General features: G+C 44.1%; 1 protein-coding gene across 2 annotated transcripts in view; it reads left to right on the top strand.

The window, feature by feature from the left end:
* The window catches only part of ADARB1 (adenosine deaminase RNA specific B1), a 51,852-nt gene that overhangs the window by 21,816 nt on the left and 13,341 nt on the right, over positions 1–16,695 (top strand). For both annotated transcript variants that reach the window (XM_075710211.1, XM_075710210.1), the window contains exons 4-6: positions 1,721–1,889; positions 2,408–2,556; positions 3,166–3,334. In XM_075710211.1, the coding sequence (XP_075566326.1) occupies positions 1,721–1,889; positions 2,408–2,556; positions 3,166–3,334 (487 nt within the window). The remainder of the gene's footprint in view (positions 1–1,720; positions 1,890–2,407; positions 2,557–3,165; positions 3,335–16,695) is intronic.

Here is a 16,695-nt window from a genome sequence, read left to right as displayed (position 1 = left end):
GGCTGACCCTGACCAGCAGTCAAACACCCACCCAGCCTCTTGATTGCTGCCCTCTCCTGGGGCATGGGGAGAGAATGGAAGAAGGGTGAGAAGACTCATGGGTAGGTAAATGCTGTAGCCTCGAACATCCTCTCTGCCTTTCCCTGGGCTCTTGTTGCTGAGCACAACACTTATGGTGTGGGATATCCCTTTGTCACTCTTGCTTAGCTGTCCCTGCTGTGTCCCTTCCCAGGTTCTTGCCCACTCCCAGCACACTGGCCTTTGGGAGGTTTGGAGAGAAAGCCTTGATGCTCCTCAAGCACTGCTCAGCAACAGCCAAAACATTTGTGTGGTGCCAACACCATTTTAGCCCCAAATGCAAAGCCCTGTGAGGAACATGCTGTAGTTTAATATATGTTTTGTGATATTTAACAACTTTTTATTGTAGTTACAGTCCTATGTCCACAATTCCCAGAAGAGCCATGTGACCAAAGAACTGAGACTTAATTAACATGTGAATACATTTTGATTAACTGAAGAAATAGCTTTACACAGAATTAGAAACCATCTTTGCATGGATACATGTCTGGGGAACCCCTGGAACTAGATGACCCCATTGCACAGCTTTATGTTGCAGAGTGAAGTGGTTCTCTGCTTCTCCTCCATGGTCATCTCCTCCAGCCCTGTGGGCAGGAGGGGGCAGCTGGGCTCAGGTTCATTTTTTTAAGGCCATGTATTTCATCAGGAGTGAGAGCTCAAACAGTCCATGTCTCAATTACCTTTCTAATTACTCAGTTACCAATGCCCTTACTAATTACTAGTTATGCCCCTTATATTGGCACTGCCATTGTGCAGCCAGGTGGTTATGGGAGGATCCTCAACTCTAGGTACTTGGGGTGCATTGAAGGTGGTTTTTCTGCTTCTCCATACTGCAGTAAGTATTCTGTGGGAGGAAGACAGCAGAAGGCATTTGGCAGGGCTTGACCACTATCTGCCTCTGCTGGTGAGGCCTCAAGAGCTTCAGAGGAATTAGTGTGCCTTGCTGGGGCTTTTTTTGCTGAGTGTTTTGTTAGAGGGATGTAACATTTTTGACCCATTTTTCTGAATTCTTTATGCAGCTGACCTTTTTTTTTCTTTTGGTATGTGATAAAGACAGTTCTCTGTATAGAAAACACCCAAAATATTTTTTTAATTCTATTGTACAGAATGATTTAGTACCAAGAGCTACACTTCTAGAAGTATTATACTGCTGATAAGCTTTACAGTGGTTTAAGCATTTAAACGCCTTCATTCCCTAGTCTTACCTCTCCTGTTGTTGGCTTAATACCCTTCCATATAGTGTTGCTGTTTTAATAAATCAGTGCCTTTCAGATTTCTAAAATCGCTATGAATATCTACATAGGTGGCCAGAAGGTAGGTACATGCTGGAAGGTAGCTGGCTGCCTGGGGCTCAGGAAAAAAGCACTGCCTGAAGCAGCAATTTTTTACTGCAGGTTTTCAGTTTCTAACTTGTCTGAACTCCAACATGAAGAACCAACAAAAACCATAGACCGTACTGGTACAGGGAGGGTATAGCTGAGTGAAGCTTTTGCTTTAAAGAAAGTAGCAGAAGAAAAAACTTTTTTTAAAGATGCAAACAAAAAACCAAAAAAGGGAGCCTTGTCTGGGTTCTGCAAGAAGATCACTTGCTAGATTATTTGTGATTTTAATTGCATCTTCTTCCTGAAATTTTGTTTTGCAGGTACAGATGTGAAAGATGCCCTGGTAATAAGTGTTTCTACAGGAACAAAATGCATCAATGGTGAATACATGAGTGATCGTGGTCTTGCATTAAATGATTGCCATGCAGAAATTATATCTCGCCGGTGCCTGCTTAAATTTCTGTATACGCAACTTGAGCTTTATCTAAGGTAAGCTGGAGGGAAAAGGAGGATGAGCTGATCATGCAGAGCTGAAAAGGTGTCTGTGTAAAACATCTGTCTTAATTATTTCAATGTGAAACACTTGTCCTGTTGCATTAGGATGCTTAATTTAGTACTCAGGCCCTTTGCCCTAAAGTTTGACTTTAACAAAATATGTATTCAGTTAGGTGTCAGTCATGAGAGGGGGGGGGAGAGAAAAAATAATTGGGAATCATTTTGTAAACTGCAAACATGTAAATCAAAATAATCTCAAGTGGGCTAAAGGGTGAGGATTTTTCATTTGTTGGTAAGTGCCTGAAAGCTCTTGACATCTGGGGATGTCAAGGGCTCTCTATTTCTCGTCTCAATGATCTTTTAATTTTGTTAATTGTAATTACTGTTAGATTTATACTGTAAAATTTCCAGACATCCTGTCTTTGTTTTTAATGCCTATTAAAAGACTGCCCAGCTTATGGTTATTTGCGTGTTAATGTCAGTTTTAACTCTAGCTTTATTCTCTGTTTCAGCAATAAAGATGATCAACAAAAATCCATTTTTATCAAATCGGAGCAAGGCGGGTTTAAGCTGAAGGAGAATGTGCAGTTTCATCTCTATATCAGCACATCTCCTTGTGGCGATGCTAGGATTTTCTCACCGCACGAAGCAGCACAAGAGGGTATGACAGCAGTCCTACTGAAGCAAGGGAGTTTAAAGTATTCTTTGAGCATGTAGAAGTGGCACAGTTAAAATGTAGGTGTCTTCTTTCCTTTTAGTGTAGATGTGTGTTAGACAAAGGTGTCTTCTAATAAAATCTGAGCTGTTCTTCCTGTGTGGTAGAAGTTAAGTATAGACTGATCCATCATGTGGTCTTGAAGAGTCTGAATGCTAGCAAAGATAAGCCAGTGAGTCAGCAAGTATTTGTACAGAACTAACCGAACCGTTTCACTGTTTCCATCTTTTAACGCCGGTTGTCTGCCTGCCCCTTTCTTGATCTGTCTGTTAACTTCATTCTAACACTGTAACACGCAGAATAGAATTGAAGAGCTACCTGCTGCGTACTGCTCCTTCATGGAAAGCTTGGTTTAATTGCAAGTGTGTTTTAGAAGACAGTATTTGTGAGAGATGTCTGATGCTGTAGCTAATTTGCAAGAAGGAATGGAAATTGTTATGCAAGCCAGCAGTTACACAGGCAAATACCCTTAATTGACTCTTCTTATTGTAATGCTATCTGTAAAACACTTTGAGAATGTTTCTCAGCTGATTGTAAGTGATTTTTGTCATTTAGATCAAGGGGACAGGCATCCAAACCGTAAAGCGAGAGGACAGCTACGAACAAAAATAGAATCTGGGGAAGGGACCATCCCTGTGCGTTCTACTACCACTATCCAGACGTGGGATGGTGTATTGCAAGGAGAAAGGCTACTTACCATGTCCTGCAGTGACAAGATAGCGAGGTGAGATATCACATGATTTGTTTCTTTGCTACTGCTTTTTATTGCTGAACAAGAAAAGAAGGTTGTGTGATACCTGCAGTGAATGTGCAGGTTATTGATTGGCTTATTTCATTGCTTGGATGTAGCATTGGGGTGGCTGTACCTCCAGTGATAAAGCTCTGATTCTTCACCTGCAATTGGTGTCAGACCTGCTGCTGGCTTCAAAGGCCAGGTGAAATCATTATGTATCATTCTAGCCACTTCAGGTCATGACAGCTTTGTTCTATATTTGTATCACTGGGAAATAGCAGAGGAATGCTTCCCCCTGCCCAAAGTAGTATAGCATTAGCAAAACAGTGCAATAAATATATTACATTAGTTATATTTGGATAACTTCCTCTGATGATATACATCCTTGCCCTATCATTGGAAATGTTTAAAGTCAGGTTGGGTGGGGCTTTAAGCAACCTGATCTAGTAAAAGGTGTGTCCCTGCCCATGGCAGGGGGGTTGGACTAGATGATCTTTAAAGATGCCTTCCAACCCAAACCAGTCTGCAATTCTATATCAAAAATACATACATTTTCCACGGATGGATTTAGATTTGTATTATTTTATACAGAGAAAATGTTTCCAGTTAAAAAAATCTTAATTGATGGGCACTTTAATTTTTTAACTGTAAAATTATTTTAATTTTAGTTTAAATATTCTTAGTGTAATTAAATATTTTGTTTCCAATACTAGTGCTTGTATTTATATTTTATCCGATTCCTTCTTTGTTGCCCTTTTTGACAAAGATTGGAAGATTTTTTTTGTTCAAAATCATAAATGGACAAATGATTACTCCCCAAAAAAATTTAGCAGCAGTATCCTTTAACAAGTATCAGAAGTATGGGAGAGTTGCAACATAATTTTTTGAAATGAGTCTGTGTGTTTGCAGCCTCTGTTAGTGCAAAATAGATGAGAAATGCCAAGTTTTTCATCTGATGATATTTTAGTTATTTTTTAATTAAAAGAGCTCTGCTGTTTTGTCAAGTCACAGTTAGCCTAATTCAAAATGTATTAAGTGTATTAAGTTGGAACTATTCTTGTGAACTGTGTATGCCAAATCAAAAATACAGGAGGAAGGTTATGTAATTGCTTTGTTCCTCTAGTCTTGTCTCAAGTAATAAGCATCTCTACTGAAGGAAGACATTTTAGTTCAAATCCTCCTAACATAAATGGATAGGGCTTTTCAGAAGCTAGGACAGTGTGTTGTTGAAAGATAATTCTAGAAAAATGACTTTTCAGTATCTTTTATAATATTTTCAATAAAATTCACCAAATACATTCCCCAGCTTCATGCCAGGGACTTCTCCCAGCCACCCGACATGGTAATCATGCCACATTCATTTGGCGACTTTTATCACATCATCATTGCTGTTAGTGCAAATAAAAAAAAATGAAGACAGTTGTTGAGCTAGAACACATTTGACTGTTTTGTTGATTTTGTGTGATGCAGAACAGAATCCATCTCTCGCTTGCGTAGCTAGCTGTCACCTCTCCTTGGGGCTAATGGGAATAATTTTGTTTGTGCCAGTGAAGGAAGCAAATAGAATCCCTTGACACAGAACAAAGACTGTATGACGGGTAAGGAGGCCCAAATTTTCATATTCTTTTCTTTTCTTTTTTTTTTTTTTTTACATTTCCCTGACACTTATGACCATGTTTTGTCCATTTACATTTGAAAGAATGCATTGCTCTGTAGTGTCCAGCTGTCAGTCCTCCAGTATGCCTGAGCCCTGTGAATTTCCACTGAGCTTTTCTAAAGATTCACAGTCCCAGCCTGGAAAAGACGTGGATAAATTTGGGGTGCAGGATTGCACAAGCAGGAAAATTCCTTGTTACCTGAACAGCCTCATCTGTGTGGATTATACGTATAATCCAAGCTGTTGTTTCCAGCCTCTGAGTGCTTTGTTGCTGTGTGCTGTCTGGCACTCTCCTGAGCCTGGTAGGAACATCCAAGAAAAACTGTGAGAAACATGGAAAGGCCATGAGTATAATCCCATTTGGCTCAGAAGTATTAGAACAGGATTATCCTAGTGTGTTAGTGCCTGGTGGCACTGCAGTATGGTGTTAGGGTGGTTTCTGTGACCAAGGTAACTGTTTTGGGATATTAATATACATGCATTTGTTTTAAATGTATCCTAACCTTGTTCCATGATATGATGCCTATTTTTGTCATTCTTCTTTTGATGTGTTTTTCCACCCACATTTATTTTAAGTTTTTTGGCTTCAAATACTTACTTAACTTCTCATGAAACATTCCAGTTGTGGCTAATGTCTTGCTGAGAAGAACAAAATTTTTTTTCATCCCGTTTCACTGGTAGGAAGGCTGAAGGAATTGAGAAGAGCTTTAACATTAGGTTGAGTTATTAAAGGGGAAGTCATTGGTGCTCTTCTACTCTAAAGAAGGGAAATATTATTTCTGATAATCTTTTGTGTGGAAGAACATCACATGCCCATGCACTGGCCTTGTTTTGTGCTTATTCCGAGTGGGAAATCCGAATGGAAGTTTGTAACGCAGCCTTTCTCTTTATTTCCCCAGTGGCTTTGTCTTCTTGACCCTACCACCTAGTTTTTGGGGACTGATGAAGTTGCACAAACACATCTTAAAATCCTATGCATGCTTGCTAAAGGCTGCATGTTCTGCAGCTATGTCCATGCCCATCCATCCGTCTATGAGAGTTATTTCTCAGTGGCAAGCTTCATGATGGTGCCATGTGATTTCTGAACAGCAATAGAAAGAGCAGTTCTCCTCACCAGTACTTAACCCAAGTGACAGTGGCCGATGTGAATGTATTCACTTTGATACATGGTGGCTGTGTGACACCTAGGTAAAAAACCTGAGGGAAAGTGGTAGAAAACCACTACCCAAGATGTAGCATCTAAATAACCAGATGTAGCATCATGTAACCTCTCAAACTAGTGACCCGAGTCTTGACCCAGGCTCACTGGTATGCAGCAAATCCAGGCAACACCAGAAAACCTAGAAGTCAGAGCCATGTGGTTGCCAACCTAGGTACAGCTACAAGGGAAAACAGATTCTCTTGTCTGTAATTGCAAATCTGACCTCAGGATAAACAAAAAGATGTTTGTGAGAAGTGCAGCTGCCAAAGACCGTGGAATTCTTGCACTTACTGATTTATAGTGTGGGCCGCTGACCCACACTGTACTACTTTTACTTGATGTAAAAGAAGCTCTGGCTCCACTCCACATAAAGATGTTGCTGCCTGTTTATGCTGTGGCTCATGAAAGGCATGGGTTGGTTGTAGAGATTTAGTTAATCTCTTAAGGAAATGGAGAGAAATCTGATTTAAAATCAGAAAAGAAACCAGATTGCAGTTAGCTGAATGAAGTCAGCTCTGCCCATTCATCTGCCAGGTGATGAGAGTAAAGCCCAGCTAGATGGGTGTCCACAGCCAGCATATCATGACCTGCCCAGTGTGGGTCTGAGTTGAAGCTGAGCAGCAGAAGTGTCCCTGCACATGAATGATGAACCACATTGAATGTGGCTGCAAAGACATGTCACTGAGCTACAGAGGTGAAGGCCACCATAGGGCTCTTCTGCAAGTATCCCTGGGGATGCTGCTGGCCTCAAACTTGGCAGGCTGATCACAGCAGTCTTGGAAGCCAGAAACATGCAGGAAAACCCATGGGCACAGCTATTACAAATATGAGTGCCTTCTGTTCAGAGCTAGTGGGAGCCCCTGGGTCTGCGGCTCCTGTCGTCTTCATGGTAAGAAGCAAGTTGCCCCACATCTTGGATGTACAGTGGTCGTGGGGAGCTCTTGGCTCGCACTACAATTCAAAAGACCTTGAAACCTTGTTGGTGTCATGGTAAGCCAAGCCTGCCTTTGAGATTACTCCCTGAGACAGCTGCCGTCTGTGCTGTGTGCCTCTGTCATGGAGGAGGGTAGGAGATGCATGTGAGGAGGCAAAATGCTTTCTAAGGATAGTCTGACATCTTCTCACATGTTGACACCTTCTCTCCCTTGCCATTGGTTGCAAGTAAAAGACTGTCATAAACAAAATGCCTACTCAATAATTTTCCTTTGTTCATAGTCATTGCCGTTTATAAATTATATTGGTAAGAGCAGCACTTTGAATTGTAAACACTTGTTTTTGTCAGATTTTCCAGTCTATCATAAATATAACTTCATTTTTTCAACAATAAACTCTTATTTTGGTAGTTGCAGGAGACTATTCATTTTCCTGCGACGAATTCTGACACCAGTTACACATGCACACTATTGTAAATGCAACACATAGTGACTCATCTCCTCCATACTGCTGTCTTGTCCTGGTTTCGGCTGGGATAGAGTTAATTTTCTTCCTAGTAGCAGGCATAGTGCTGTGTTTTGGATTTAGTATGAGAATAATGATAACACACTGATGTTTTAGTTGTTGCCAAGTACTGCTTATGCTAGTCAAGGACTTTTCAGCTTCCCATGCTCTGCCAGGTGCACAAGAAACTGGGAGGGGGCACAGCCAGAACAGTTGATCCAAACTGACCAAAGGGCTATTCCGTACCATATGACGTCATGCTCAGTATATAAACTGGGGGGAGTTGGCCGGAGGGCAGCAATTGCTGCTCAGGAACTGTAACTGTCTGGGTATCGGTCGGCAGGTGGTGAGCAATTGCATTGTGCATCACTTGCTTTGTATATTATTATTACTGTTATTATTATATTATTATTACTGTTATTATTATATTGTTATTACTACTACTACTATTTTACTTTATTTCAATTATTAAACTGTTCTTATCTCAAGCCAGTTTTTCTCACTCTTACTCTTGCGATTCTCTCCCCCATCCCATCGGGGCAGGGGGAGTCAGCGAGCAGCTGTGTGGTGCTTTAGCTGCTGGCTGGGGTTAAACCATGACAGTCCTTTCTGGCACCCAATGTGGGGCTTGAACCCACGACCCTGGGATTAAGAGTCCCATACTCTCCCAAAACCAGGACATGTCTGCATAAAAAGTATTGAGTGATACAAAGACATTTGGTATTAACATCAAGCTTTATTGCTTACTGCTGTTAGGCTCCCCTCATTTCTATGTTTTCTCTAAAATACTGCAAATAACAGAATTTCTATGCAGTTTGGGTTTGGAAAGTTCAGAGGACAGTTTTTACCTGAAGCGTGTATTTTCAACCTGTTTTTTGTTTGGTTGGGCTTTTTTTTTTGCAAGAGGTGTGCTAGCACACTCTGTGAAAGTGTTGCTGCACAGTTAAGTTTTAGAATCATAGAATCATAGAATGCTTTGGGTTGGAAGGGACCCTTAGAGATCATCTAGCCCAACGCCACTGCAGTGAACAGGGACAACTTTAACTAGATCAGGTTGCTCAGAGCCCCATCCAACCTGACCTTGAATGTTTCTAGGGATGGGGCCTCCACTATCTCTCTGGGCAACCTGTTCCAGTGCTTCACCACCCTCATTGTAAAAAAACTTCTTCCTCATATCCAGTCTAAATCTATTCTTCTTTAGTTTAAAACCACTATTACTTGTCCTGTCACAACAGGCCTTGCTAAAAAGATTGTCCCCATCTTTCCTGTAGGCCCCCTTTAAGTACTGAAAGGCTGCAATAAGGTCTTCTCGCAGCCTTCTCTTCTCCAGGCTGAACAACCCCAACTCTCTCAGCCTGTCCTCGTAGGAGAGGTGCTCCAGCCCTTGGATCGTTTTTGTGGCCCTCCTCTGGACCCGCTCCAGCAGGTCCATGTCCTCCTTGTGCTGAGGGCTCCAGAGCTCATGTACTCCCATGTGAGGTCTCACCAGAGCAGGGTGGAGGGGCAGAATCACCTCCCTCGACCTGCTGGCCACGCTTCTTTTGATGCAGCCCAGGATTTGGTTGGCTTTCTGGGCTGCAAGCGCACATTGTTGGCTCATGTCCAGCTTTTTGTCCACCAGTACCCCCAAGTCCTTCTCTCCAGGGCTGCTCTCAATCCCATCATTCCTCAGCCTGTATTGACATTGGGGGTTGCCCCATCCCAGGTGCAGGACTTTGCACTTGGCCTTGTTGAACCTCATGAGGTTCACACAGGCGCACCTCTCCAGCTTGTCCAGGTCCCTTTGGATGACATCTCATCCTTCTGGCGCGTCAACCACACCACTCAGCTTGGTGTCACCTGCAAACTTGCTGAGGGTGCACTCAATCCCACTGTCTATGTCACTGATGAAGATACTAAACAGCACTGGTCCCAGTACGGACCCCTGAGGGACCCCACTTGTCACTGGTCTCCATTTGGACATTGAGCTGTTGACCATGACCCTCTGGATGCAACCATTCAACCAATTCCTTATCTACCGAAAAGTCCACCCATCAAATCTATATCTCCCCAATTTAGAGAGAAGGATGTTGTGGGGGACTGTGTTGAAGGCTTTACAGAAGTCCAAATAGGTGACATGCATTGCTTTTCTCTTGTCCACTGATGCAGTCACTCCTTCATAGAAAGCCACTAGGTTGGTCAGGCAGGACTTGCCCTTGGTGAAGCTGTGCTGGCTGTCTCAAATCAACTCCCTGTCCTCCATGTGCTTTAGCGTAGCTTCTAGGAGAATCTGTTTCATGATCTTCCCAGGCACAGAGGTGGGGCTGACAGGTCGGTAGTTCCCAGGGTCCTCCTGTCTTCCCTTTTTAAAAATGGGCACAACATTTCCCTTCTTCCTGTCACCAGGGACTTCACCGGACTGCCATGACTTTTCAAATATCGTGGAGAGTGGCTTGGCAACTACATCAGCCAGTTCCCTCAGGACTCTGGGATGCATCTCATCAGGTCCCATAGACTTGTGTACATTCAGGTTCCTCAGGTGGTTGCAAACCTGATCTTCCCTTACAGTGGGAGGGACTTTACTCCCCTGGTCCCCACCTTGTGGTCCACTGACTCGGGAGGGGTGAGGAGAGAGGTTGCCGGTGAAGACCAAGGCAAAGAAGTTCTTGAATACCTCAGCCTTCTCCTTGTCTGTTGATACTAGGTCGGCATTCTTGTTCATCAAGGGGGGTGCGCTTTCTTTAACCTACCTTTTCTGGTTGACATACCTGTAGAAGCCCTTCTTGTTATTCTTTACCTCCCTTGCCAACTTCAGCTCCATCCTTGCCTTGGCCTTCCTGACCTCCTCCCTACACAACCGGGCAGCTTCCCTGTACTCTTCCCAGGACACCTGTCCCTGCTTCCACTGCCTGTACAGTTCCCTCTTGCTTTTTAGTTTGACCAGCAGGTTTTGACTCAGCCATGCTGGTCTCTTCCCTTCCTTGCCTGATTTCTTACACTTGGGGACTGAGAGCTCTTGTGCTCTATGGAAGGTGTCCTTAAAGATCTGCCAGCTCTGTTCCGTTCCCCTGTCCCTGAGGACCGTTTCCCAGGGGGTCCTTCTGACTAACTCCTTGAAGAGCTGGAAGTTTGCTCTCCTAAAATTTAGGGTCCTGACTATACTCCTCGCTTTTCCCATATCCCCCAGAAGCGTGAACTCCACCAATGCGTGATCACTGCAGCCCAGGCTGCCTCCAGTCGTGATGTCACCGATGAGCTCACTTGCATTGGTGACCATCAGGTCCAGTATTGCATCCCCTTGGGTAGGGGTGTCTATTACCTGGCTTAGGAAGTTATCCCCAATGCATTCTAGGAATCTTCTGGATTGCCTACAGCTCCCCGTATTGCTTTTACAGCAAATGTCAGGGTGGTTGAAGTCCCCCAGCAGGACAAGAGTCTGCAAGCGCAAAGCCTCCTGGAGCTGGAGGAAGAAGGCTTCGTCAGCAGGCTCCCCTTGATCAGGCGGCCTGTAGTAGACACCAACCACAAGGTTCCCTGTGTTGCCTCTGTCTCTGATTCTTACCCATAAGCTTTCGACATGCTCGTGGCTATTCTTCAGGGACAGCTCTTCACTCTGTATCGATTTCTTTATATAGAGGGCAACGCCTCTTCCCCTCCTTCCTCACCTGTCCCTTCTGAAGAGCCTGTAGCCATCAATAGCCACATTCCAGTCATGGGATTCAGCCCACCAAGTTTCAGTTATGGTAATCAGGTCATAGCTATCTAGCAGCACAGTAGCTTCCAACTCCTCCTGTTTGTTCCCCACACTGTGTGCGTTTTTGTAGAGGCATTTCACCTAGGCTGTTGGCCGTGTCGCCTTCTTAGTGGAACATCCCTTATTTCCCTTGAGGTGTTTCACAGAGGTTTCCTTGTTGGCTTCTGATACCTCAGGAGCCCCCAGCTCATCTCTGCAAGACTTCAACTGTGCTGCAGCATCCCCAGCACGCCTCTTGGCAGCAGGTTGAGGGCTTATAGTAGCACCCCGTCCCTCTAACCATTGTGTACCATCCCACAGCTTGTCACAGGCAAGCCTGATATGTTCCCCCTCCCCCTTCACATCTAGTTTAAAGCCCTGTCAACGAGCCCCGCGAGCTTCTGAGCAAAGACCCTCTTTCCCCTTTGAGAAAGGTGGCTCCCATTTGACGCCAGCAAGCGTGGTGCTGTGTAGGCCATCCCATTGTCAAAAAACCCAAAGTTGTGATGGTGGCACCAGCCACGGAGCCAAATATGGGGGGTAGGTCTTTCTGGTCTTGGCGACTGCTCTGGTGTAAATGGATCGTCACCCATATCATCCACTGACTGGTCCTCCACATCTAGAGCCTCATACCTATTGTGCAGAGGCACCTGGGGAGTCATGGTGGACAAGGAAAGGATTTGTTTGCTGCCCCAATTGTGGACTTGTTTCCACTTGCTGCTTCCCTTTAAGACCCTGCCTACATCCTGGTGGAGGGAGGATACTGGAACCCTTTGATCACAGGCTTGTTCCGGTGGCTGTCCCTGTTCAGGTTTCTGGGAGGTCAGAGCATGGTTCCACCAGTCTATCTCTTGCTCAGACTCCCTGATGCTCCATAGCTTGTCTACTTCCTCTCTTAGCTCTGCCACCAGGCCAAGTAGATAGTCCACCCGGTCACACGATACACAGCCGTTCCCTCTACGGCCATCTGTTTCCAGTGCAAGCTGGTGGCACTCCCTGCAGCCGGAGACCTGGACAGCTGTGTGTTTTCCTAGGAGCTCAGTCTGGGTTGATACATCCTTTCTGGCTAGTGCAGAGGATATAGCCTGGGTGGATACCATGGCCATGGTTAGGCTCCCTCTCACCAGCTGAACTTTCTGAACGTATCTCTTGAGCTAGGAGAGAGACTTCACCTTCCCCACCTGCGTGAACTGACATGCCATGCCCTGTTCGCCATGCTCCCAGTCGCTCGTGCTCCCTAAGGGCTGCTTTTGTACGTGAGGGGGTTTGGCCGCTGTCACTCCTGTCCCTGCCCACGCCGAGTCAGAGCTGCCGCTTGTCAGCAGCTCACTCTTGCCTGCTCTAGGAGGGGGCTGGGATGCCCTCTCTCTCCCTGTGTCTCTTCTTACTTACCTTTTCATGTATCAAGAGTTGTGAAATCAGCTGTATGTCATGTAGAAATCAATAGACCTTTTAAGAATCCAGTGTAGATACCCTTGCCTCTGAGCACATGGTACTCTAAAGCAGAAATGTGACAATGCAGCAAGGAAGAGAGGACTCCTCTTGATTTGGTATCAGTGTCTGGTTTCTCTTCCCTCTTTTTTTAATGCAGTGTGATTGAGAAAGACAAAAAGGTTGAAGAAGATCCTATTGGTAACAACGTGGAGGATAGATGCACTAAGTGGTGAATGTAGAATAAGGAAACCAGTGAATATGATAAATTTGTAAAATTCAGATTTCCTCAGCGTGGTGCTTGTCTATAAAACCTCAGGTGAGCACACTACACAGAGAGTATCCTCTGTGTAAATAGTCAGGATTTGAACAAATTCATGTGCACAGGTCTGCAAAGGCCACCATTGGGGTCTAGTCTGTAAAGGTGGTGAGTTGTCGTGGTTTGAAAGGGCATTTCTCGGGATGCTTGGGCACAAGGTTACTTCCTAGATGAGGTGGAGGACATGGCAAAATCTTGGTGACAGGGAAAATTTGGTCTTTTGGTCTCACTGTAGCTAAGTGTGCATGGGGAACTGTGAACTGTAGAGCAAAGTGGGGATACAAAGCACCTCAAACTATACTCCCAGGGAGACATCTCAGCAGCATTTCTGAATTGAAGTAGTTTTTGCTTCACACCTGAAAGTTTTCAGATGGCTGAATTTTTCATGCTAAACAAAAATACTCAGTGGAAAGCAGAGTTTTTATATAAGAAAAAGACTTCATCAAAAAAGATGATCTGCTGGTACAACTCTGATGGAAATTTCTTAAAATAATAAACCTGATACCAAATACCAGATCTGTATGTAATTATGCATTATTTCTTCCTCATAGCAAACAGTGAATACATGAATATATGAAATAATGAGGAGTTTAGAGCAGAATAATAAGAGGTTACTAAAAGGGTACATGTATATATCAGTCAGACCAGATTTAATTTGTTGCTTCTCACACAGTTTGCTCTATCTTGCATCATTTTGCTCAGCAGAGTGGCCCTGCTGAAGTCAATAAGAGTACCTGCAGGAAAAAGCATCATTTGTCTAGTGCCTATTTCCTTTCTAAAAGCAGGCTAACTTTCAGCTGGGATTGGGTATGTGCTTTCAGTAGTGTATTCTCTGATGGAGAAAGTGTTTTAACAGACTCCCAGCACCCATGCCCAGGTGCTGCATCCCTCCTGCGTGCTGCATCTCCCTGCCTCTCAGTGGTGGTCCTGCAGTTGTTTGTGGAGCTGTGCTGTAAACTGGACTAGACAAACTGCCTCTTCAAAATGCAAGGCCAGGGTTGTTGGTTTGTGTTTTTTTTTAAAAAACTTGAATCATGACCTGGCAGTGTGCCCAGGTGGCCAAGAAGGCCAATAGCATCCTGGCTTGTGTCAGGAATGGTGTGGCCAGCAGGAGCAGGGAGGTGATTGTCCCCCTGTACTCAGCACTGGTGAGGCCGCACCTGGAATACTGTGTCCAGTTTTGGGCCCCTCAATACAAGAAGGACACTGAAGTGCTGGAGTGTGTCCAGAGAAGACCAACGAAGCTGGTGAAGGATCTGGAGCACGGGCCTTATGAGGAGTGGCTGAGGGAACTGGGGTTGTTTAGTCTGGAGAAGAGGAGGCTGAGGGGTGACCTTATTGCTCTCTACAACTACCTGAAAGGAGGTTGTAGCGAGGTGGGTGTCAGTGTCTTTTCCCAGGTAACAAGCAATAGGACAAGAGGAAACAGCCTCAAGTTGTGTAGGGGAGGTTTAGATTGGATATTAGGAAGACTTTCTTCACAGAAAGGATTGTTAAGCACTGGAAGAGGCTGCCCAGGGAAGTGGTGAAGTCACCATCCCTGGAAGTATTTAAAAGGCATGTAGATGTGGCACCTCGGGATATGGTTTAGTGGTGGAGTTGGTAGTGTTAGGTTAACATTTGGACTTGATTATCTTAAAGGTCTTTTCCAACCTAAACAATTCTATGATTCTATGATTCCATGTCACTGATCTGACTTTATGGAGAGCCATGCAAGCAATAAAATTAGCAGGTTGAGGAGGATCAAGGTGGTGATAGGCAGAGTCCTCCTCAGTCAGGCTTAGTGCTGGGGCAATGATGGGATGCAACTTCACACTTTATAGCAGTGGCAGATTACAGCATCCTTTGACAGTCATCCTCCTTATGTTTTTTAATTGTTTGGAGCTACTCAGTGGCCAAATAGTCAGATAAAGTTATCATTTCTTTTTCCTTGTCCCAGAAAAGCAGCAGTAGTTCTTATGTGTAATGATGGAAACACTAAACCTCCTAATCCAGGTGCCATTGCATTGTGTCAGGCCATTGCGGTGTGTTAGCTGGTGTTAGTTTGTGTTAGCGGTGTGTTAGTCTAGGGAAAAAGGAGAGCTGTGGTTTTGATTTGCAGCTTTTGTTTCCCTTCTCATGCTTAAGTACTTTTCTAATTATTGCTAGAAGAGCTTTAGAAATTTTGTTGCCTCGTAAAACATAGTAAGGCTTAAACATCACCTCGATGAGCCCCTAGTAGAGAGTGAACCAAACTGCTTGGCGCCTCTGAATGATCTTCTGTCTCACAAAAAGGTGGCTCAAAAGCAAAAGGCCAGTTCAGGATGAGTAAATATGCCCTTGTTTGAACTTCCTGGCATCACGTCAGGTTGCCTTTCCTTGTGCTGTGCATCACTTGCAGAACTGCAGAGTTGAAGCTGAAAGTGTTGCACGCTGCTGAACACGCAGCTGGCATTCAGCTGCAGATATCCCCATTCACACCAGGTGCCTCAGCTTCCCTGGCATTAGACGGCCGACTCATTGATGGAGAGCGGTTCAGCCCAACAGCTATAGTCATATGCAGCTGCTGAGTAATTCACCGTTAACTGTAATGAGATCTAGACACCCAGTTCAAATCAAGGCACCTGTATGTAAGTGCTAACAGTTTGGAACTAAATCCTATGGCTTGTGCTTTATATCAATGTGCTTGTGCTTGTATTTTAAATGTCAGATTTATTTTGAAGTTTTATAAAGGTTGTGAAAGAAGATTCTTGTAGTAACTTAAAACCAGAACACTCAGAATATATAAAATACTGTCATCAGAGACATTGGTTTTATGCTTAGCTGAGACAAATGGCTCAAATTTTTCCAGTGAGAAGGTTTACCTTGGAGGGTGTCTCCCTGCCAGCTGAGGTGTTCTTCCCCTTCGGGAAATCTCTTGTCAATGCACTTTACTTTAGGCATTTCAGTATCACTGTTGACGTGATGCAGCATTCCTGTATTCTGCTTATGCTCATGCGTTAGTGCTTTTCTCTGTTGCAAACATGGTGCCGTTTTCCTGCTTTAATGGTGAGAAAAGGTACTGCATGGGTCCAGTCTGCTCTGTGATCTGCTGAATAAGACTGTACCTAATATCAGGCCATTTAACATGAGAGCTTTGCATTTTTGCCCATGGCCAGTGGAGGAGAGATTTAAATTGCTGAATTAGTGATGGGAGAGTTGTCTTCCATTGTCACCTTCTTGAGCTATCAAATGCTCCTAAACGAGTACTGTGCTGCGGCCCGGGTCTATGCCCACTCTACTGCAGTATGGAAAGGTTCATTTCTGTGTTATAAACTACATCTAGCCTTGGAGGGTTTGAGTTTGTAAACTAGATTTAAGTTACTTCAGTTTCTTAACCCTTTTCTGATACTATTTTTAATGTGAAGAGAAAAATCCTTTGCTTAATTGTTTCACTGGAAAGGCAACACTGACTTTAATAAAAGTTTTCTGTAATAAATGTTGTGCTTTCTGCTTTGCACCTCACAATTTGTAGTGAAATATGGAATTTGGCCCATTAACTTCAAAAGAAGTTGTGGTTTCAGTAAACTTCAGTACTCAAATTGACAGTATTTGTTGGCATGCATTCTGACAATTT

Source organism: Pelecanus crispus, chromosome 5 (assembly GCF_030463565.1).
Source record: "Pelecanus crispus isolate bPelCri1 chromosome 5, bPelCri1.pri, whole genome shotgun sequence".
Taxonomy (NCBI): Eukaryota; Metazoa; Chordata; class Aves; order Pelecaniformes; family Pelecanidae; genus Pelecanus; species Pelecanus crispus.
This window is presented reverse-complemented; position numbering and strand designations above follow the sequence as displayed.